Raw genomic sequence first — 24,640 nt, 5'->3', positions numbered from 1 at the left:
TAACCAAAGAAAAGGATACCTGAGGATGCAGGAGTATGTAGTAAGATATCCACAATACCTACAGCAGGCAAACGAACCATTTCCTATTAGTTTTAATTAGAGCTCGGTGCCTCATTTGTGCAGGAGCTTCAGTGGAGCTTGAAAGATTCAGGAAGCCAAATATCTAAAATTTCCCTTCAGTAAATTTCACCACAGCTACTTGGAGCTTTGACTACAAATTGAAGTTGTCCACATTTTATCCATTTACAGTCCTGTTTAACGAGTCTAACCTCAGCGTTAGACAGGATCTCAGCACACACAACCAAACCAACTGTGGTGGGCTATGCCCATCCTGAAAACAGGGGGAGGGCTTGTGAGAGTTTTTTGCCCTCCCTGGAGGGTGTTCTTCCACCCTGGGAAACTGACTTGGTCTGTTGTGCTCCTCCCACCTTGTCCAGCAGGGGTATAAAAGGGAGGACATTGCAGCCATTGCTCTCTTCCTTCTACTTCGTGGGGACGAAAGAGAGTTACTGCTGGCTTGCTTCTCCTCTGCCACGTGGTCCTCCCTGCTGCTTCCACACTTTGCAAAGGACTGGTTCTGTATCTCATATATTTTTTTTTTCCTTTTCCTTTTCCCATCCATCCTTGTTCCTTACCCTTGTGAACCCTGCCTGTCATTGTTACATATATATATATATATATTCACACACACACTGTTTAAAGAAAATGCTTTGCCTCTCTACTTCCAAGCTGAACCCAAATTATTTCTTGGTGGATTTGCTCCTCTCCCCTTTTTTTCTCTCTCTATTGGGGAAGGGGCAGGGGGGAAACAGGGGAGGGATTCTCAGCCTTGCTCCCATCTGAGCTTTTAAGTCCCAGTTAAGGCTCAAACCACCACACCAACCAAACCACACAAAGCCAACCTGTCTGACAGCGTCAGTGTTACACAGCAAAGAGAGCCAAGAGCACATATTGCAGAAGACAAGGGGGAAACTGCAACTCCTGAGGAGACTATACTTGGAGGCAGCATCCTTATGGTCCTGCACAATTGCTGATGATGTTGTCACACAAGCCAGACAGTGGTGTTGTGCTGACCAACAGCTCCTGAAGTCTCTGCAGACCCCCTGAACGTTACATAATTGAGTCTTTCAATGTATATACCACCACATGAATCACAGTACAGATCAACAACAGCAAGAATGAGATTCAAAGCCTTAGGTATAAGAAGGTTCAGCAGTTCAAAAGAAATGGAGAATGAAAAACAAAACCACATTGCTGTGAAAAACAAACAGTGGAAAACGACCCTTTGGAATGAATAGCTGTTCCCAACAAAATATTCTCCTAGAGAAGGTATTGGGAGTACTTTCAATGACTCAGACTATGCATTATGGCAGTGCTATTGGTCGAGGTTAAAACACGGATGTGACTAAGCACAGCTATTTCCCTTACACATCAAATATGACTTGCATTACTCCCTGAGTAACAACTCATCATTCTCCCCTACAATACACAGCACAATGAACCAGTTAATGCCTGCTGGAGAAAGGTGTATAGACTGGTCCGTACACAGCTCCATATAAGACACTTAGGAACTAAAATATCCAAGTGATGACATTTTCATTTTCACTGTGTTCCTATTTGATGCTCTCCCACAGCTGTTCTCACCAGAGTTTGCCCTTTCACTGAAGGATACACTGGGCATCACACTGCAATATAGAATCATCTGGGTGGTTTGGATGCTGCATTGCAATGGCTTGTGGGAACTCGCTTAGCATCCTCTGCTGGAAGGCTTCCAGCCTCTCATAGTCGTGGCCCCGACATACATACTCTTTGTTCTGCAAGGAGGACAAAAATAAATGAGTCTCCTTCAAAGTAAGATAAGTTCTATTGGCTTTTAACTGACTTTAAACTCTACTGCTTCAAAACCAAAGAGAAATGACAATGTCCATATGCTAATGTGAGAGTAAAATGTGCATTTAACACAGCTGATGTATTTTATTCCTTGCTTGTTCTTTACAATGGATTTAATAAAGAAGTGATGAATAAGTAGACCGTTCCAGAGAAAGGTGCCTCTGATCCATACACACATAGCACTCAACCCTGCTGTCTTGTCTTACTTGCTTTTTAGACAGCTGAAAAGGGAATGCTTTTTAATTGGAGTACACTGAAACAGATGAACCAAAACTTAAGACTATGTCACCAGCTTGGCTGTTCTGCATTGGGAAAGCTGCTGTCAAATACAATTGACACGAGATGGGTAAAAGTCCTGAGTTTCCTAGAACAGAGGCAGTTCTGTGTTTATCAATTTATCAGATATGTTTAGAGAGAATCTCTAATGAACTGTTCACAAAAAATACTGTTTAATCATTGCTGTACTGTCATAGCCATACAATCCACCTCTGATTGTGACCAACAGTACCTCCTCAGGAACTCTCCTGTCTGCAGCAGAGCAGTATGGAAAAGCCTTACCAAGAATTCTCAGTGTCTGCTTAGCAAATTCCCCTTCAGCCTTAAAAGCACTTTGCTCTTGATGAACAAAATTTCCTTTGTGCCAGTAACGGAAAGCTTGTATTCAGATATGCCTCTGGAGGCAGTCAATCCCTGGTGCAGAGTTCTTGGGATGCTTTTTGAGCCATCTCGGATGTTGAGCAATAAGATACAGGATTTCTGAATTCCTATGCCATAAAGATTGTATTCTTTGGTCTTACCCCTGTTACCAAAAACCCCAACTGTGACTGGCGTGTCTGTCTTCTGATGCGGGAGCAATCACAGTAGGCACGGTCTCTAATTCAGGTAGTTTTAACTCTCATACACCTAACAATAACTGGAAGCACAGGGAGAATTTTCACTTTCATAAACCAAAGAAAGACTCCCAGCAAACAAGAACAGTTCCCCCTTCTACAGCCTGCATTCAGAAGTTGTGGCATATGCGCCAGTATTTTGTTAATTGCTCCAGAAAAGGATTCTGGCCCACAAATTTTTTGATCTTGTCATGAAATCAAAGAGAAAGCAGCAAAACCCTATCATCAAACAGGGTCAAGGAGTGCAGTTATCTTTGGCTTTGCATTTCAGCTTTATGGAGCAGATCTCTTGTTTCAGCTGTGACATGTGTCACTTCGTATGCATCAGTCACAGCAACCAGTGAACTGGGAGGAAAACTGCATGATGAGCCTTGACAGTTCAGTCTGTAATGCCCAAACTTTGCAATTATTACATTTGGAGCGAGGCCATGTTTGAAGGTGAATCTCTTCATGATACTTACTGCATTCTCTATTTTAGCTTTTGATTGCAGCAATCCAGAAGACTGTAAGCCTATAAATAAAGTTATTGTGATTCTAAAAATAATGCCCTGAAAACACCTCATAGCTAAATTTAATAGACTTTTCAGGCAGATGCCAACACAAGATCTCAAAATGTGGCTTGCCAGGCCTCATTTGAACTTCTGGTAGGTGGAAGACATGGACAGTTTTCATTTATTTAAGTAGGAAGGCCAGAAATAGACGCAGAATTCATGGAAACATGAACAATACCTTTTCTAGACAAAGAGCCCTCAAAACCAAAGACGCAGAAAGAAGTGGTTATCTTCTGTCTTAAGCTATACAGCAACAGAAAACTAAATGAGAAAAGGGTGTGGAGGTATTTGATTACTTTAAATCACTCCCATATCCATTTGAAAATGTTTAAATCCATGCAAATCTTTTCTCTCTAGAATAGCTGCTTCCAATCTCTTTACAGTATGATCCATGCTGATGTGATTGCTAATGGGCTTAGTCTGTGCTTTGCACTGTGTATGCTGTACGGATCATTAGAGAGAGAAAGGAGGAGGATGACTTTTAATGAGATTGCTACATTAGTAATCTGCTATCAGAAGTACTGCTACCAAATATAATGGCAGAATTAACAAGGATTATAATTATGTATGCTCGTGTTCGCTCTTCACTCCAGCCAGGCATCCCTGTTGTTACACCATGCTGCAAAGAGTAAGTGCTGTGCACTGACAACTTGTGCAGGATCCCAGATAAACCACAGGATCCATCATGTGATAATCTAGATTCACTGATGTTGCTTCAAATGTAGGAACATTTATGTGCCATGATGACTCTGTTGTCATTCATTTTCTGAAACATCTGTGAGTTTTGTCTGGAGGTTTTCATGGAAGGGTAGCTACTGCTTCATACTGCAGCACTTGTCATGTCCTCCAATTCCTCTGCAGCTGGGCTCCACACACTGAGTCAGGCTGCTACAGAACAGCACCGTTCACCTTTGAATAACACGAACCCACCCTATATCCCACTGGTATTTTCAACCTTGATTAACTCCAGCTTCCCTTTACTTCCCCAATCCACATTTCCATTAAAAGGCTGTAAATAAACACCCATGTGTAAATACTAGTTAAACCCCAAAAACTTTTTAATCAGAAGGAAATTTAAGGCTGCAGTTTTCAAAACAGTAGTTTGGCTTTTTGTAGCTTCTTACTGTGTAACTCAGGAGTGATGCCATCTCTTGTCAAACCAGTTCTTTAAAGGGAACACAAACTGCACCTCCAGTCCTTGAAAGCATGTTTCACATTAGCTTGTCCTGTCAAGCTGGATGGCAGATACCATCAATTTTCTGATAGTTCTTACAGCGGTTGTCACATTACATTCCTTCCTTGCTCTGAACTAGCAATGAGACATTGTATGAACAAATACCCATTTAAAGTTTGGTTCCTTGTTAGGAAAAGAAGGTTATTCCACTTCTTCAATGGATTGCACATCCAGCTGATTCTGTATACACCAGCAGCTTGTCAGCTCCAAGTGAGGATGTGGGCTTTCTGCTGAAGAGAGGGCAATTTTTTGCTTGTAGATAGGATGAGGCAGTCATTGGTCTGGTTTTAGAATCCTTCTATCATGTGAGACTTTTTAAAGTGTGATAATTTCAGATGATGAAAATTAGTTGAGTAATGACCCAACACTGCTGCAGTACAGTGTTTTGCTTAATATAGAGGCAATTTGTGCCGCATCTGCAGATCATCAAAAATACACACGGGCATGAGTCAAATTCCTGATCTGTGTTCCTAGCAACACTCCCAGTGGACCACAGCCTTCAGTTCAGCTGGAAAGCTGCTTCTATTTGTGCAGGTGTAAAAAACCGTAAGCTGAAAGGCAGACATCATATCTCTGTGACAAAAATACAAAGCCTTAGCTGCTAGCTCTGAGCCTGGCCCCTGTGTTGTGCTTTGTGTAAGTCTGGCTTACCCGCAGGAAGAAGGGGAACTTCCGGCCATAAAACCCAACTCTGAAAAACTCAGGTTCTAAGCGCTGCTGTTCCATGATGTTATCATAATAGGTAGCTTCCATTTTCTGTGGAGGAAAAGGAGAGCTGCCATCAGACCCTTAAAGCTGCACTTAAAACATAGGCATCTCCAGGCATTTTTTTTCTGAAAATACCCAAATTCTTGTAAAGATATAAATGGTTAACTGAACAGTCTGCACAGAATCAGGGAATCACAGCAGACTAAAGCATCAGCATACTCATTTTACATTTCTGCAGATGACATATGCAAGTTTTTCTGTTGTATCTCATTTTAAATTCAACAGGCCTTGCATGTAATTTTCTTTGCAATGCAGAGTTAATGGCAAAGCTGAGATTAAGATCTGTTGCCTGGCTCACAGTGTCCTGTCCTCTCCTACAGCTCAAAATCTACAGCACTGTGTGGAAAACTGTATCACTTCAGTTGGGTTTGGCTTAATTGAGTTGAGTGGCATGGAAAAGGACAAAACAAAATTAAATCTACAGCTCTGTGCACTAGTAGGTTTAACATGGGGGAAAAAAGTGGTGGAGGGGGGAGGTTTGGAAAAAAGTAAAAGGATTTTTCTCTAGTTCCAATTATTATAATTATATCAAGACCCCTTGTCAAACTGAATCTCACTGAAAGGCCCACAGGAATTTCATTCTAGCAAAAAAGATAGCTTAAAGTATTGCATCAACTGGAGAAGGTCCCAAAGTCACTGCAGGAAGAATGAGCATGTTCAATGGCACAGAGAGAAACTCTAGGGGGAGGAGAAATTCAGGTCAGTTCAGGTCAAGACAGATTTAGGAAACTTGAACAGAAAACACACAGGTGAGCTCAAGGATGAGGTCAGTGGCTATACTGAGCAGCTGAGATGCTCTTCACCTGCCAGCATAACTCCAGGTAATAAAGAGGCAGCAATAACAGTGAGGTACTGATGGTTTAGGAAAGAAAGTCTTAATGCACAACTTGACTAAGGCTTTAAGAAGTTTGCTTGCTCATCGTTCACGATCACTTTACTGATAGAGTATTTTCTGTGCATACATTTTCACACTGCTCTGTTTGAGATGTCTACAGTGAATAAGTGGCAGCCAAGATGGTTACCTGTGCTCTAAAGAGAACAGGTTCTTCAGAAGAGGAGTTCCTGAGACCTAGTTAGACAGGTATCCTCAGATGAGAATAAATTTGACTGTAAAAGTGAATTTAAACCGCTGGGCATAAGAATACATCCACATAGCATAAATCTTTCAATTAGGATACGTGCAGGGCACCCCAGGGGAGAAAGCAAATGAACTCTTTCCACATTCATAAAGCTTTTAAATAACAACCAGTACTTGGACTTTCTCTGATGAAAGCACGATGCTGCAAACGTGCCCTGATTTCATCACGTGTTTGGTTTTACCAGAGGACCAGATTCTCCTGAATTAACAAGGATGCCATAAACATTTGCCTTCTCCAGTCTTTCCCTCTTGTTTCTCACATGTCAGCTGAGGCACAAGCTGTCCTTGGGTATTTTTGGAACGAAAACGAAGTAACAATGTATTTATTTTTTTTAAAAAGGAACAAAAAAGGTATTCTATGCAAAAATAGATATAAATATGCAACAGCAAGGCCAGCTCCTCTGCCTGCGCTGTTTCCATATGCTCACGGGAGTTTACTGCTGAATTACTTCACTGGAGCTACAAAGTCATCAAAATGAATCAGTGGCAAAGGAGTCACTGTGAATGCATGGAGCTGTACAGGGAATATGATCATTTTTTAAATTCAGAATGTTCTGAGAAGAGAGCAAAATTCCTTGGGGAATGACACAAGAGTATGTGGAGAGGAACTGCTGCTACTTACTCGAATCCAGCTAAGGCTCTGGTAATCATAGAGACTCTCATACTGTAGGGCCAGTTCTCGGCACAGTGGGATTCCAAACTCCCAGCTCTGTGAAACCAAAGCAAATCACACTCACAGCAAACAATGTTATTGCCAACCCAGCTGAGAGGACTATGGAAACCCAATTTGGGGAATTCCTTTGGTATGAAGTGCCAGGGATCAGACATGAAAATCAAATGTGATGAAACAGTTTCCATTAAGTATCAGATTAATTCGTTCTTCAACACTGCTCCTTTCTGACAGTTCACTCAGGAGGCTGGGAACTTACTTGGCAAAAGACTAAAAAACTAATAATTTTTCTTCTTCCTGAACACTCCTTCAGCATCCCCCACCATCAATATCTCATTTGCTTTCTGCAGTAATGCTTCCTGCAGTAAAGAGTTATGGCTTAGCTCCCCAGCAAAGCGCTCCCTTCCCAGAGCTGCTGCTTCCTGCTGAATGTATGAACCTGGCAAGCAATGGGAAACACTCAAAGCATCCTCAGAACTGCTGTGCACTATTGCACTGAGTAAATATGCACATCCAGAACTGAAAACAAAACTCCTTTGTTCAACTTACAGTCTGTGTACGTCACATCTTTCCTAGCAAACCATAGAATCACCAGACTGAGTTTGGGCACACCAGCTTGAGAGAAAGACTCCCCTGTCACCTCCTTAGGTTTTGAGAGAGCTCATTTTACACCCCTGAACTGAAATCTCCTTTCCCATCATCCTGTACCTGCACAGACTGGAAGCCTTTTGGGGGAATAAATGTTTCTTACCATATTCAGGTAAAGGATCTAGAACACCAAGGTTTGAGTTGCACCTTCATTGGATTAACTTCTGTGCATTACTGGGCTAAGTTACCCAGGAATGAAATTAATGCATGAGTTAGATTATAAAGTTTGAAGAATATTAATAGCAATACTGTAAATTACTGGATCCAGTAATTACTTTTGCAAAATATTAGCACCCAATATGGAAATATTTTTTCTGGCTACATTTTATCTTCACTTTCAAAATTCCCCTCTGAATAGAAAAAACAGAACTTTTTTATTAAAAGGAGGGACAGTTTTAAGAACTAAAAAGGCAAAAATAATCATCCTGCATCTCTTCAGCTTCAATCAGTTACAAACACTTAAATAACAACTTGCTAAACTTTAGCTGATTAGATCAACTTTAGTTGACTAGATGGTGTTGGATGATAGGTTGGACTTGATGATCTCAAAGGTCTTTTCCAACCTGGTCTATTCTATTCTACATGAAAGATTCTTTCAGAATCCATTTAGGATAATCTGACAGTGTCAGTAGTTTAGGATGGCAGGAAGCCTGATAAATACAAGTATGTGCAACAGGAAATGAGCTGAAAGACTGTTACTTCGCTACTCAGGACATCACTTAAGTGAAGGTACACGTAACCAGAAAATCTATGTCCACATTTGTGCTCTGAGCTGCTGAAGTCCATGATACACTCAGCTGGGATCAACATCAACCAAAGTGTTTGTATCTGCAAACACAAACACCACTGAATTTTCTAATACGGCTTTTGTCACAAGGTGTGAGCAATTTCTCACCTCCAAACAGGATGCTGTGGCTAAAGTCTAGTCATTCTTTAACCTGCCTTTCAGATAGAAGCAGAAAGCAAGCTGGCTGTTTTCAATTCAGGTGATCCTACAGATGTAACCTTTGCATCTCCTTGTCTGATGTGAATGAAATTAACACGTAACCACATCTCATTTCTCGCAATACCAGCTCTTCTACACGTACCCTGATTCTATTCCTGTCATCCTAACTCAGGCTTTCTCTCTCTGTTTCAGTTAGATTTCCACTGTGCTAGCTGAATATTCTGTAGATACAAGATGAGGGACAGAATTGAGCAAACATGACATACAGCTAACTTTACTTAGAGGTCTGCAGATACCTGAAAGGAAAACAACGAATGGATATCTGATTCACTGGGATCTTAAGACACTTTTGAAGTCTGTGACATTAATGATTACATCCTCACAGTGTGGAAATTGAATATGCAATTCCATGTGCTATGCAAGTGTCATTTCCCTCTAAAGTGTCATTCTTCCTCCCTTCAAATAATTCCCTGATGTCTCCACTATTAATTTACCTCATTACTGCTTTCTGTTTTGCTGACATCTGATCTGTTTCCATGTTCTGTATTATGTCCTTCACTTGAAGAGGATGTTCATGTGACATTTATTGCAGCTTTTTCCTGTGGCACCAGCAGCTCTCAGCTGAGCACACAACAAGGCACAGATAGAGACAGAGTTTCTGGATGGCAGCCCTGATTTACTCACACCCCAATGTGCAAATTTCTTTTGGAAATAATACTCACATGAGGCTACATGAGAGAAATGAGTTCAAATGTTGGGTCTGGAGCACATGATCTACAAATGAAGTACTTTGGGTAGCACTTGCCTAGCACTAAGGAGAATACCCACTGTGATGGGAGGTGGTCAGAACTTCAAATCAATAACATCTAGCAGTGAACTGGATAGAAAAGGGTTGTCGAGTTTTCAAGCTATTGCTGTCCAGAAGCATGATCAATCAGATTCAGACTGTTCCCTTCACAGTTCTCTTCAACTAGAAAACCTTCAGCCTTGAGTTTTAAGAGACAAAATCATAAGTGTGAGTTAAAAAAATAAATCTGCACCTGCAGACACTGCTGACTGAACCCTAAACCAGCTCTCAGCAGAACAGGAATCAGTAGGGAGGAGCTCACAATTAGAGCAAAGGCTCATAAAAGGGCTTTGGAACACCTTGTTCCTTCCCAGCACAGGGCTGCTATTGGCAATAGTGAGAATGGAAGTTACTCCACTTTGCACCCCTCTGCAGCACCACAGGCCTATGCCACCACTCCTTTTCATCTGCTGGCATGCCCTGTACATCAAACTCAGAAGACAGTCTTCCCCTATTCCTGCACTGAGAACATTTTACCATTAACAAATGGGGATTTTTAACAGCCTTTTCATGAGGTGTTGAGCCCTTACTTAGTGGAAAATGCCAGGGGAAGCATGAGAAGCTTAACTCTAGAAATGCAGTGTAAGGACATGGAACAAAAATTTCCACTCCTCAGGACTCGAGGAGGGACCACCTTAGAGTAGTACGGAAGGAAACTATCAGAAGTTGAAAGAAGCAAGTTTCTTCCATTCCCTGAGCTGCTCCCTGTTACACAGCAACAGAAAGAGCACTGAAAAGCAGCAAGAGGATTTGGCTTCTCGACATCCTTCTCTGCCACAGTCTGAGTGACATACACACTGCTTAAGTGGATTATGTAGTAATTCAGCTACCATTTCTAATAAAGGAGGATTAAAACACAAAATCAAGGAACTCCAAAAACACCAGCAGGGAAAAAACCTCAAGAGGTTAACACTCTGTAATCTGTTAGGGGATTTATAGGAAAATGACATCCATCAGGTTTTTCCTCCCCTCCAGTGCATATATGGATTGCCTGGTTTTGTCAAAAACCCAGACTCACTTGCTTTGCACAGTCTCTACATCATCTCTGTCTAGTCAGACAATGCAGTACTGCAGTATTGGCACAAGTCAGTAATTTTATTTAAGTGCAGTCTGAAAAACACTGAGAATTTCTGAGACTGAAAAAGAGAGCCATGTGCAGTATTATTAGTAACCAATAATTCTAGAAAAAAATATATACTAATTTCTTAATGAATCACTTCCTCATAAATATGCCATTTCCTCCTACACACAGGAATCTGACTTCATTTTGCAGGTCCTGCAGAGAATGTCTCTGCCTTATGCAACTTTCTATTCTCGGGGCTAGGAAAGAGTTACCTGCACTGGCAACCCCAGATGAACCAAATCCCATTTGTATTTAATGGCCCCGTCACTGCCACCACAGGCAAAACCACCCCCCGGGGCACACGTAGGGATGTTATCTGCCAGCTATATAAGCTGCAGGGATTTTTCTAGAGAAGGGAAAAGTATGAAAATATTCTGACAGATGACATTGCTTTTAAGGCTTGCCTCTGAAATGTTCCCAAAATGCCATGACACAAGGGACTAGAACACCTACAGTAATTTAGAAACTCTCATGTTTATTATAGGAAAACCACACTGAATATGTGAAATTGAAATGTATTGATTTGCTTCCTGTGCAGCGGATGGAACTGCACTTTAACTGAAAGCTACTTTAAAATAACAGTGACACAGAAAGACTTAAGTCTTTTTTTAATAAAGGGCCTCCTGCAATGGATTGCCTGCCACGGATTTCTTTAGGTTAGAGACAGAACAGGTCCTGAAGTGAGTCATAACACAGCAATTTGCAGGGACAACTATAAAATGCAGTCCTGCCCCCTGAAAGCTAAGAAACTGGCATTTGTAGAACTTTCTGCCATTTCAGGGTGATCCAGAGTTTGGTTTGAAGGTATAAAATGATTTGGTGTTTTTCCTGTTAGCCCACCTAAACTAGTGCCAAACACTGTGCATACTGAAATGTCCATATCCCTTTTCTCATCTGTTTTGTCATCCAGAGGGCCGAGAAGCGATTTGTCAAGTTATAAAACCTTTTGACACAAATTTACTTGCAGACTACTGAACTGAGATGATAGGCTTGCAAGCCCTAAGGAAGTCAGGAAAAGGGAAGGAAGCTGCTGGAAGAGAGAAGAAGTTGGCATACCTTCCCTTTGTTGAAGTAATGGATAATCTTACGGCACAGACCTTCCTTACGTTGCCACTCTGACTGAGATGGATAATGCAGGAACTCTCTCAGAGGTCTGTCCTCCCACTGAAGCAACTCACAGTACAAAAGCAAAGTAAAAGCAGCCTCTGTTGGAAATGCAGTTATTGAACACTGAATCAATGACAAATAAAGACAGCCAAAACACTCAAAGGTCACCAGACCTGCTTCTCAAACAGCCTGGAATTTCTGATGTACAATTTGAGAAAACATTCTGCAGTCTTAAATGATCACATAAGGTTATTCAATTACTTAAAACAGCAGCACAAAGCTGTTTCCTATGAAGCTGATTATTGGGTGGAAATCTGTCGACTTTCTACTTGGTTTGAATGCCCAGGCAAGTAGTCAGATAGGTAACTCGATTTGAGACCTGCAGCTGTAAGCTAGAGCACAACACTGGGAGAGCCAAAAGCTTTCCACAGGGTTTCGAGCAGCCCCCATATGATGCCTTACTAACCTGTGTAGTTCTCGGCCTGTAAGTGCATGTCACACAGCTTGTGGATGTAGCGGATGTACATCTCCTCCTTGTTGATCTCAGATTTATAGAAATTCTGTGGAATCAGAAAAGAGGTGCTGCTGAGACCTCATTCAAGACAACCAGCAGCATCTATGTATGTATAAAGGCACTGAAAAGAGAATACATTACTGGTCTAAAAGAAAAGGCACTATTCTTTTCACATTCACACTGCTTTAACCCAGTAATTTTATTGCGTCATGATTTTTTTTTTTCAAAACTAAGGTAGTCAAAAGCTGAAAGGCAAGAGAGGTTGCAGAACCTCTGCCACAGAGACACTCAAAACTCAGCCAGAAGAATCTGACCTGTTTGGCTCTGCTTTAAGCACAGCTGGACCAGAGACCTTCTGGGGGTTCCTACAGCTCTTGTTGTTCTGTCACCCCAGTGCTCAGATTCTGAAGCCACACAGCCTGACACAGATTCCTGTTCTGACCTTTCCTATCCCAGTTCCAACAACACTGCACAGCATCACAAAGAGATAAAAGAAACATCTTTACCATAAGGTTAACAGTGCAGCCAATTTTCTTGTTTTCTGTCTCATCTCCTTTCATACAGTCCCTAAGAAAGCAGAGCAATGTTGAAACATACATCTACAAAAGAAGTTCCAGTTTCCTTGGATCAAACAACAGTTAATGATATTCAGTTCTTCTATGAAAAATGTCTATATTATGATTTAAATGCTATGAGAATTGAGTGTGTCACATTTTACATGTCTGCACCTAAGAACAGGCAACTGAAATGACTGCTGCTCCATTTCTTACAGGAGTCTGAACAAAAAACAGGCAATGGCTTTCGCGCATTCAGCTCTCCAGCACAGTGCTGACACACTGTAAGGCACAACCTGAGTCATTTAGACTACATTACTAACATCTGCACAGGTAAGTTATACCATGAGGTTTATCTATAGTTTCTGGACCATTCTAGAAATGACATCTATTCAAACAGTACAAAAAGTTACAGGCTTCAGAAATTAGTGATCTTGACTTGAGAAAGTCACATTCAGCTGTGAAAGAGAGACCAAATTTTTAAAGCAGTGACAGCAAACTGTCTGGAGACCTGCTGTGTCAGCTAGCTGGCAGCTGGACTCCAAGAGATGCCTGTGTATTCCAAGTGCTGATGCAGTTCCCTGTTCTATTCAGCTCTGAGAATGAAAAAAATAATCTGCTGTGGATTAAAAATCAATTAAGACAGGTATCTGTTCCTCAATTAAGCATGGAAATGTCTGTGTATCAAAGTTGTATTGTGGTCTTGCACAGCAGTTGTACAGCCACTGCTGCCAGGAAACAAATAGGAGATTGGATCAAACTGGCAGGAATAAAAACCAGCAAACTAAAAAGCACAGAAAAGGATTTGGGATTGCAGAATACCCAAGCCTAGTCACAGGTCTTCACCTACAATGAGCAGCAGCAGAAGAAAAAAGTATTTGAACTCCTGTCAGTAGGCTAAAGACAGAAATATCTGGGGCAGTTCTGCATGGTTTCAAATTGTCTATCACTCCACAAAAAACTCTGTGTGTGTGTATCCAAAGTTATAATACTTCCTTGTAACTGAGTCAAAGCTCAGCTTTATTGACACAACAGTCCTGCAAACCACTCTAAAACCAAACAAAGCATGCCTAATTTAGAGTGGAGTCTTGCACAGGAGTTATCAGCTGATATGTCAGACTTTCCTCAGATGAAAAGTTTTCTGGCCCTCCATATCTCAATGAGGCATTCAGCAAGGCATCAGAGATCATTCTTGCATTTGGCATCTATGTTGCTGAATTATGTGAGATCATTTCACTGACAGAAGGAAATACATCATTTAGCAACCTTATTAAGCATTAGTACAAACCTACACATTCAAACATTTCTTCATCTTTGCTGTTATTAGGAATGAGAATGCAGGAATGAGAACAAGGGCTCCAGGATTTTTGCTCAGAACCCTGCAGCAGTGAGCTAGGCTTGCTTACTTGCCAGCAGCTTGAGAAACAAGAAAAATGTTCCCTCTAGAAAAGAGATTTGGTACTACATCTGCACTAACTTCTATACTTCGAGTACGTCAGCATTGTCAGATACCTATAGTCAAGCAGGCGCTCCATGAGACGGGTAACTGATGTGACAAAAGAGATTCCGGTCTCCCGCCATGTCTCCTGCTCAATCTTCTCCAGCAGGCTGTTTGGAGATGCAAAGACAGCACGTGAGGCATTCAGGGAAATGGCACAGTGGATGCACACAGCTGCAGTTAACTTGGTTTCTCCCTCATGAAACAAATCCATAGAATTACTATCTTACCTGGGATAAGGCCCAAAGAGCTGGGTTCTACTCCAGGCAGCATGAAGCAAAGACAAGGAAATTACAGAATTGTAAGGAGAAGGGAAAATAAGTAACAGGCTGCAGTCCCTGAATTCTTAACATTCTAGATCACAAATGTCTTCAACTGGAAGAAACGACATGCCCAATATTCCTCTTGCCAGGGGAATAATGATAGTTTTTAAAAGGTTATCTTTCCTTTATCCCTGAAATGGACTCACGTTATCTGTACATGTAAAGCACCACACTTCCCAAGGCTGAACACACACAACTCAGAACTGAATACATTTCCATGCTTCCTAAGGATAAACATACAGGATGGGCAGGCTTACCTATCCTGAAAATGAATGAATGCTCCATTGTAAATTCAGAAATACAAGTACTGGGTCTAGCAAAACAAAGCTTTATACCTCAAACTGCTACTGTCTGAATAGAGAGCTAAAATTCTGCTAAGGATTGCCATGGCTTGCTGAAATAGTAAAAGATTTAAGGTTAACTGCTCTGAGCTCTCAGAGCTCAAAATAAAGTCCTTTTGAAATAAACTAGGATCACCGGAAAGGAAATTTGGAGACAGATCAGTAATCAATAACAACAAAGTGGAAAGTCAGATACAAAGTCATTGTTTTCTTTCTTATCCTTAGGAGCTACTGGAATTTTGGGTGTGAAAGGGAATGGAAATACAGTGTCCTGATGGACTATGAAAGAAGCAACTTGCAACTCTTGAGCCAACCAAAATGTGAGCTTCAAAACATGTAAGAATCAAAAGAAAATGCTGAGGAAAATCTCTTTTGCTCTAACAAGGTCTGAGTTGCCAGCTAGGAGAAAGAATCCTAAGGCCAGGATTTCACTTATTGCTATTATTATTCTAAACAAAGGCACTGGCTCCTCCAGCAAATCAGTTTTTGATAGGAGGATGATCACTTATCTGTGCAGCCTTGTATTAGATTTCACAGAAATATGACACAGAAGAATTTACATTTTTATCTTCTCTTCAGCATCAGAGTGATGTATTTCTATTTCCGTGAGCCATGTCATGAAACCCTGCCAGAAAGCCCTGTCCTGCTTTCTCTGAAGATCAGCACTGCAGCAGCAGCTGCACAGATCTCTACTCTGACTCTCTCAATGCTCCTGCACAACACACTGAACAGAAACTGGCATAGCTTACAGCAGGCTGAAGAGCTCCCTGTAGTTCTCATCACCTTTTCCTTCAGACACCAGGCTGTCCAGCTTGTCGATCAGCTCAGCTTCCACCTGGATGAAAAAGCAATTGGTTACAAATCAGCTGGTCATGTAGAAGACAAGCTCCAAACGCTGGAAGACTCCAAAGACTGGAAGAATATTTTATTTCTCATGCCCTAGGGCTGCCCACTTCTGTGAGCAAGTGCTGGGTTTCTCTGTGGCTCAGGGGACACGCTTTTCTCATTTTTCAGTGAAATGAAAGGACTAAAATTAAATTCTCCTTTTGCTTATCAGGGTCTAAACGAACATCCCGGGGGGGTAATGCTGCTGCTCAGAGGAGTTTCTGAAGTTTATTCTATTATCAAACACATCATTCAGACATACTTTCTGTGAACCAGTACATCAGATACACTATATCCTGTACTTCAGCAGAACAGCCACACAGAGAAAGCAATTCATGGTGTTACTGCCGGTGGGACAGTTCTGTTGTTAGGTAGCTGATTTCCAGTCAGCCAGGCATCATTACACAGGAAGATTGTTTGGTCATTAAAATCAGTTTTGTCAAGGCTCTCTATATGATGAATTTTCTTTTCACACTTATATAAAGGGCCACAACAGTGTTGAATAGGTATTAATTTCCACACACCCCCCCAGCCTAATATGTCCTGTTATCAAGTTTGATATCAGACATTCCCTTAAAATTAATTCAAGTGCGGAAATCAATACCTCTAACATTATGCAAAACTATTAAATGTAGTCCTGAAAGGAGTAGTCTTTGTTATCTTCATTAGTACTACATGAAGACAGAGGTTTCTAAAGGCTGAAGCTGTTTGTAGAAATAAGTCTTCTTGTTATTTAAAGACAAAGAGTTTGAGTTTCTCTCTGTTTTTCAGCTGCCAAATGGCAAAGGTGATAAAAATGAGAAGGAAAAGCAAATCATCCAGTGACACACAAAAGGAGCTAGTGCTCTTGTTGCTGAAGTCATTCAAGGGAGACCTGAATCACTGCCTTATTACACAGCATCACTAAAAACCCTGCCTTGTGACAACATGGGCTACTGAAGAAATTTAAAATGGGCTTCAACATTTCAGAATTTGTCTATTTTCTGAGAGCCAATTTAGTATTCAAAAAGTAAAGAGAAGCTCAAAAACTACCCTGTCTTTGCTTGTGATCTAGAGTCACTTGACAGAAACCAGTAATGCATCTGCCCAGCTGTCTGGTGATGTACTGGGCACAAGTAACTTCCTGGTTCCATCAGCTAACGGTTATCAAGCCTAATCCATCTTGTGCTTTGGAACCATTTCTTTCATTCTCACTAATACAGATGATTATTCCATGTCTAATCTTAGAAAGTTACAATATATGCTTCATTAAATGGTGTGGAAATTTGCTCCACAGGTGAGGTGGGAAATATTCTTGGGAGCTCAAGTTGAGTATAAAAATTAAATGAGGATTATGAAGAGTTCATCTTGATACACAAATGTAAACAAGTCCAGAAACTTGAAGATTAGTGTAGGTACTTGTGTCTGTGAATGCTAGAGCAGGGACTGTTCTATTGTTATGCTGGAACAAGCGAAAGGAGGACCATGATCAAATGCTACTGTAATAACAGCAGGAAAAACAGTAATAGTAATAATCAAGGTTGAAGATGGAGGAAAATACAAGCTTTCCCAAACAGCCTTTAGTAGGCCAGGTTACAGTCTTTTATTCTCCTGGAATAATAGATTAGACCTGGTATTTTAGTGTGTGCAGGTAATAAATAATCACATGAATTGTGATTATTTAAATAGAAGTATTTACTCCCTGAGAGCACAGATCTTCGGATACCTGCCCCCACTATTGCCCTAAACACAACAAGGAAGCACTGTCATTTGAAGATCCAGTCCAAACTGATCCTTTAATACTCTGCATTCCAAGGATCTTTTTTGCACTGGAAAATGTAAGGAATTGTCTGACCGTGACTGGGCAACAAAAATGACAGAGACTCCTCTCTGTGTTTTGCACTCTGAGCTTGTGCAGAGGGACCTCGACCGACTGGACAGATAGGCAGAGTCCAATGGCATGGCATTTAACAAGTCCAAGTGCCAGGGTCTGCACTTTGGCCACAGCAACCCCATGCAGAGCTACAGGCTGGGGTCAGAGTGGCTGAGAGCTGCCAAACAGAGAGGGACCCGCCTAAACATGAGCCAGCAGTGTGCCCAGGTGGCCAAGAGGGCCAATGGCATCCTGGCCTGTATTAGGAATAGTGTGGCCAGCAGGAGCAGGGAGGTCATTGTGCCCCTGTACTCTGCATTGGTTAGGCCACACCTTGAGTCCTGTGTCCAGTTCTGGGCCCCTCAGTTTAAGAAGGACATTGAGACACTTGAACGTGTCCAGAGAAGGGCAACAAGGCTGGGGAGAGGCCTTGAGCACAGCCCTGTGAGGAGAGGCTGAGGGAGCTGGGGTTGTTTAGCCTGGAGAAAAGAACGGTCAGGGGTGACCTCATTGCTCTCTACAACTCCCTGAAGGGTGGTTGTAGCCAGGAGGGGGTTGGTCTCTTCTCCCAGGCAACCAGCACCAGAACAAGAGGACACAGTCTCAAGCTGTGCCAGGGGAGGTTTAGACTCGAGGTGAGGAGAAAGTTCTTCACCGAGCAAGTCGTTCGTCATTGGGATGTGCTGCCCAGGGAGGTGGTGGAGTCACCATCCCTGGAGGTGTTCAAGGGGAGATTGGACGTGGCACTTGGTGCCATGGTCTAGTCGTGAGGTCTGTTGGGACAGGTTGGACTTGATGATCCTTGGGGTCTCTTCCAACCTTGGTTATACTGTGATACTGTGAAACCACAGCCCTGCTGGTGGACATCACCATTCCAGGAGAACTGCTACAGTTTGTTAAAAAGCGTGCAGTTGCAGAGCCCATTTCAAAGCATGGTAGAGTTATGTGATTATGCAGTAAGACTTTCTAGCTGGAACCTGAAGACAGAGAGGCAAAGACCACTGCTTTCACAAATGCTGCCTCAATCCTTACATCTCCAGTTTTGGATCTTAATCTGACTCATTAAATGGTTGACTGAGAGCCCAGCACTATAAAAATCCTTTTGTTTTCCGCATGACCCTTGTGATAGCGTGTTGCTCCTTTGTTCATGAGAAACACAGCTTGCAGTAAAGTGCACTGCTTAAAGAATCTTGGGACTCCTGCAGTAGTTCTGTGAGTTATGCTTCAAATTGTCTAGTTTTACATACTTACATGACAGCATCTTCTTCACAATCAGACACAACCAAGAGGTACAAAAGGCCTTGCCTCCAGCTGGACCTTGCAGCTGGAGCAAGAAAAGGGATACTGCAAATGCCTGGGAAGTGACTTCACCTGTTTGAAGTTGCCGTTCTTCCTCTGCTCCCAGTCCATCATGTCATGGAAAATAGGGATCATGATATTCCGAACTTCTGGTTGAGGAACAAGAGTAACACCAAGGAAGGGTCCAATCATTCCAGGAATAAAGTGAATCTTGTGTTCACCTGTACAACACAAAGCAACTGCAATTAAATACAAGCCTTTAGTTGATTAGATAGTGTTGGATGATAGGTTGGACTTGATGATCTCAAAGGTCTCTTCCAACCTGGTTAATCCTATTCTATTCTATTCCTTCATTATCTGCCACTAGGAAAACAGGGAACCCCTGCAGCAATGACATGTGGAAAGTAGTAGGCATGAGCATTAGAAAAGCAAACACATTCTTTTCCTGAAAGGACTAGAAAAGCAGTATTTGCTTTACATCACTACTTGCAAAGTCTCTAAGAGCATTTCTAATTTCACTGTGAAAGCCTTCAGCAAAAACTGTCAGTGCATTTTACTTGCAAAGGAATTCAAACTGTCAAAAATAACCAAAGTAAAACATACTAACTAGGGGGAAAAGAGGCCACAGATACTGCTTATTTGGGGGAAAAAAAAAAGCTTCTGAAAGGCTTGGTGAGAACAATATTCAATAGAGCATATTTAGAATTGGACAAACTATATATAGAGCTCTTCAACCTCAGTGCTATAGAAGTCTCAATTCAATAGCTGACCTTAACTTAGGACCAAATTGCATTGTTTCTCAGCACAGAAACCCAAGGCCCTTCACCAAGTTTCTTCTGTGCCACGGTTACTACGCAGTCACGGAGAACAAATTCAAGTGGCTGTCTTTAGAACAACATTCAGTGATAAATATCTGCATCTACCTATCTAAAGTGAGCTTCTCACTTCTCAGCTGAATTTTTCTAGCATCATGTTCTGGTTATTTGATCTCTTACATTGGAGAGCCTTGTATTCTCCACACAAGATGCTTAGAAACTCTGATGAAGGCTGGCTGTGTCATCTAAGTTTTTCAAGATGGGTCAGTCTTACTTAGTGTTTTATAACAAGGCATTTTCTTAATTCCTTTCTGTGCTCTGAACTCTCTCCAACTTGTCTTTGGGTTTTGTTTTTCTTTTTTTAGCTGTAGAAATCAGAATCAGGTGAACTACTCTAGAATCAGATGCACTTATGAGAAACCTGTGGCAGTGATATTGTCCCTCTTCTGTTCCAAACTTAGATGTTTTCCCAAAGATGACAGAATCTTTGACTCGTAGCATTTTACAGATAGCTCCCATTCAGCCCGTTAAGAGCATGACACATTTGTAGCCTTCTGTTTTCTTGAACAGCACTCCTACAGCTAAAATGTCCATATTTGCCCTGCAGCCATGTCATCAAGTTATCCCATCGGAGTTGTACCATTCCTTTACCCCATTTGATGATTTCTTTCTTCTCCACACTTTGTATTATTTGTGATGTCTATCAGCAGGACTTCTTTTTCCTCTAGAATACTACACACTTCCTTCATCCCAAACGTTTCCATGGGTATTGCTTTTTGGAAGCAGGGTACTGGCCTAGCTGGGCTTGCTCTGATGCTGTACAGGTATCATTTGCCTCTCCTATCAATAAAATCTTGAATCAATTAAACCCAAGACTGCAGCAGCACACTTCCAGAAGCACAAGTCCCAGATGAAAAATATCCTTTTACCTTTTGAGAGCCTTGGTGAGCTATATTTTTCCCTACTTTGTAATGTGCTTACTTTATTACCAAAACACATAGGAACAGGTCAAAGGGGTTGCAGAAATTGACTTTTTGTCACAAACATCATGTTACTGTGGACAGGGCTTTTGCAGGGGTTGGGCTTTCTGTTTGTTTTCTTAATTCTTTTTTAAGTAGTTGCATAGGGTTTGCTGTGCACACCAGGTACCTGAAGACACAGAAACGCAGCTTCACTGTATGTCAGTTCTGGGCTCTATTATCAAACACACATAGCTGTGGTTTAGAATACATAGAATAAACCAGGTTGGAAGAGACCTTCAAGATCATTGCGTCCAACCCATCAACCAATCCAACACCACCCAAACAACTAACCCACGGCACCAAGCACCCCGTCAAGTCTTCTCCTGAACACCTCCAATGACGGCGACTCCACCACCTCCCCAGGCAGCCCATTCCAATGGGCAATCACTCTCTCTGTGTAGAACTTCTTCCTAACATCCAGCCTGAACCTCCCCTGGTGCTGCCTGAGACTGTGTCCCCTTGTTCTGGTACTGGCTGCGTGGGAGAAGAGACCAACATCCGTCTGTCTACAACCTCCCTTCAGGTAGTTGTAGAGAGTAATAAGGTCACCCCTGAGTCTCCTCTTCTCCAGGCTAAGCAACCCCAGCTCCCTCAGCCTCTCCTCAAAGGACTGTGCTCCAAACCCCTCACCAACTTTGTTGCTCTTCTCTGGACTCGTTCCAGCAAGTCAACCTCCTTCCTAAACTGAGGGGCCCAGAACTGGACACAGGACTCAAGGTGTGGCCTAACCAGTGCAGTGTACAGGGGCAGAATGACCTCCCTGCTCCTGCTGGCCACACTGTTCCTGATGCAGGCCAGGATGCCATTGGCCCTCTTAGCTGCCTGGGCACACTGCAGGCTCATGTTCAGCCTACCAACAACCAGCACCCCCAGGTCCCTCTCTTCCTGGCTGCTCTCCAGCCACTCTGACCCCAGCCTGTAGCTCTGCATGGGGTTGTTGTGGCCAATGTGCAGAACCCTGCACTTGGATGTGTTCAATCTCCTGCCCTTGGACTCTGCCCATCTGTCCAGCCTGTCCAGGTCCCTCTGCAGAGCCTCTCTACCCTCCAGCAGATCAACTCCTGCCCCCAGCTTGGTGTCGTCAGCAAATTTACTGATGATGGACTCGATGCCCTCATCCAGATCATCAATAAAGATGTTAAAGAGCATGGGGCCCAGCACTGATCCCTGGGGCACACCACTGGTGACTGGCTGCCAGCTGGATGTGGCACCATTCACCACCACTCTCTGGGCTCGGCCCTCCAGCCAGTTCCTAACCCATCGCAGTGTGCTCCCATCCAAGCCATGGGCTGACAGCTTGGCCAGGAGTTTGCTATGGGGGATGGTGTCAAAGGCCTTGCTGAGGTCCAGGTAGACTACATCCACAGCCTGCCCCACATCCACCAGGCAGTCACCTGATCATAGAAGGAGATCAGGTTGGTCAGGCAGGACCTGCCCTTCCTAAACCCATGCTGGACTGGGCAGTGTTAGGTTTCTGGTTGGACTCAATGCTCTTCAGTGTCTTTTCTAGTCTAAATCGTTCTATGATTCTGTAGTTTTGAACCACAGCTTTGGCTTTTGAATCACCTACAAAATGATAAAGCTGTGAAAATTTAGATTTTCTTTACATAGATCAGACAGAAGTCTGAAAGAAACTGTGTATCTCCACGGGAACCTGACTGCAGCACAGTTGAAGGGACTAGAAGAAGCTGATTTTATATTTGCAAATACATAAAAACCTGTCACTGATGTGTCAAAACAACCCAAACCTGCCACTGTCACATGTAAGAAGAAAGCATTCAAATTCATGGGAATGTATTATTTCAGTAAAAAAGGATGATGAGACAGTGCAGGTGAGAGTTTTTGGTGGGGGAAGTGCCTCCTGGTTCTACAACTTTTAAGAGAATCTAAGTATTCTATGATGCTACAAAAAGTAAGCAAAATGCAACAAAAATCTGGGGTTACTTTGGCTTTGGTTGTTAGGACATAGAAGGAAGAGACATACCCAGGTTCTGCCACATGCTGAAGAGTTCATATGCCATCATCACTCTCATATCACCATATCTGAAAAAGAGGAGGTAGACAACTGCCTAATGGAGCAGTAACTGGCAAGGCAGTGATATGAAAAACAACAACATCACCAGAGTCATGTTTAAGCAAATGTAAGGACATCAAACAACTCAACTAATCACTGAACACTGTATTAGAAGAGCTACTTATTTATTTCCCAATCATTTCCACATGCCAAGTTCCAAAAGAAATGACAGGCACTTGTAGAAAAGCAAGTCTCATCTGAACCCAACAGAACTTGTTCTTACTTATCCAGAATCTTCTTCCTCTTAGCTGGTGTGGCATTTTCTAGTTGGAGACTGGGCTGGTTTATAAACAAAACTGCCAGGCTGAAATAGGAGTTCCACACCTGAGACACAAGAATGAAGTTTTATAACAATCTTAAGGAGTAAGTTTTAAACAAGCATGAGACAAACATTCCTTTCCACACAGAATTACCACTCCCTTTTGTAATCAAGAGGTAACCTAATCAGTATATATCTTAACTCTTGAGATACTGAACTGTTAAGGATACCAATGGACTACTTAAAACCTAGCAGAAACTGAAATGAAGAACTCCAGGAAGGAAATGCCACTGGGTTTTCCTCTTAGCACTGCAAGTTCAAAAAGGAATGACCTTAATCACTGCAGCAAAGTTTTAAAATGTTTTTTTCTACAGGCTAAACAGATTTCATTCCTCAACCCCCCCCCATATTACACTCTGTCTTGAATGAGAACCCTATGATTTCCTAAAGAAAGGAGGCTTTTGCCATCATGTACACATCCTTACGTGTATGTCTGGCAGCTTTTCCTTAGTAACACTAAACTTGTTGCCCTTTTCAACAACATCAGACACTGGGAAAACACTCTCTAAGATACCTGTGTTCCTCCAAGTTTTAAGTCAACAGCCAAAAAGAAGAGACCTCTGGGAGGGAAAGATTCTGTGTCCCAGCTTCAGGAAAATATTACCCAGGTTTACATTTTACTACCCACGAATCTGTGAGACAGCATCCTCCACAAGCTCCACTGCTTGAGAAGATTCTCATTGTCTTTATGAGGGCCTCCATTTCTTCTACTTCCCCTTAATTCCACCAGAGATTCAAATTCCTGTCTTATCAGTTAGTCCATCTTCCTTCACAGATACTCTAATAAATGCTGCCAATGTAATCAGGTAAAGTAGAGAGCAGCTCTTGCTCCTTTGTTACTGCTAGTTTATACAGGTGTCAGGACAGTTTCTGAGTATCAATTCTTACCTTAAAATCAAAGTCGGCTTCTGTGAAATTCTTATGCAGTGCAGAAGACAGGTACTGAACTGTTGTGACTATGATACTGCAGTCAAAAACAGAAACAGAAAACAAAAAGAGATCATTTGAATCTGGAGTATATCTAATGTATGGCACTGGTCTGTGGTGCTGATTTCAGTGTCTGTGCAGAGATGGGCATTCTGCGTGGCAGCACTACTAGATTCACACAGAAGTCATTTTGTGCTTTAATAAACATTTTAATCTAAACATATGTTAATAAACATAAGGCAATAAAAGCATGTGATACAAATATAAGGATTAATAAATAGAATGCAGATAAAATAACAACTGTATCAAAAGAAACAGCACATCTGTGATTCATGCAAAAGCAACGCTTTAGCAGTAACACTGCTAAACATACCCATCAGGCTCCAACTAACGGGAAAATTATGC

At 42.0% G+C, this 24,640-nt stretch overlaps 1 protein-coding gene across 11 annotated transcripts in view; it reads right to left on the bottom strand.

Annotated features, from left to right (window-relative positions):
* DOCK3 (dedicator of cytokinesis 3) overlaps positions 1-24,640 on the bottom strand; it is a 223,582-nt gene that overhangs the window by 23,464 nt on the left and 175,478 nt on the right. For 9 of the 11 annotated variants that reach the window (XM_054167554.1, XM_054167600.1, XM_054167564.1 and 6 more), the window contains 13 exons: positions 24,197-24,272; positions 23,213-23,313; positions 22,900-22,958; positions 19,151-19,299; positions 15,792-15,877; positions 14,609-14,635; positions 14,393-14,488; positions 12,833-12,893; positions 12,279-12,372; positions 11,762-11,910; positions 7,094-7,180; positions 5,217-5,321; positions 1,673-1,814 (listed from right to left, as the gene is read on the bottom strand). In XM_054167554.1, coding sequence (XP_054023529.1) covers positions 1,673-1,814; positions 5,217-5,321; positions 7,094-7,180; positions 11,762-11,910; positions 12,279-12,372; positions 12,833-12,893; positions 14,393-14,488; positions 14,609-14,635; positions 15,792-15,877; positions 19,151-19,299; positions 22,900-22,958; positions 23,213-23,313; positions 24,197-24,272 — 1,232 coding nt within the window. The remainder of the gene's footprint in view (positions 1-1,672; positions 1,815-5,216; positions 5,322-7,093; positions 7,181-11,761; positions 11,911-12,278; positions 12,373-12,832; positions 12,894-14,392; positions 14,489-14,608; positions 14,636-15,791; positions 15,878-19,150; positions 19,300-22,899; positions 22,959-23,212; positions 23,314-24,196; positions 24,273-24,640) is intronic. The other 2 variants (XM_054167573.1, XM_054167592.1) reach the window with 1 other exon arrangement.

Source organism: Dryobates pubescens, chromosome 1 (genome assembly GCF_014839835.1).
Source record: "Dryobates pubescens isolate bDryPub1 chromosome 1, bDryPub1.pri, whole genome shotgun sequence".
Classification (NCBI taxonomy): domain Eukaryota; kingdom Metazoa; phylum Chordata; class Aves; order Piciformes; family Picidae; genus Dryobates; species Dryobates pubescens.
Note: the sequence above shows the minus strand (reverse complement) of the source record. Positions and strands in the feature narration are given on the sequence as shown.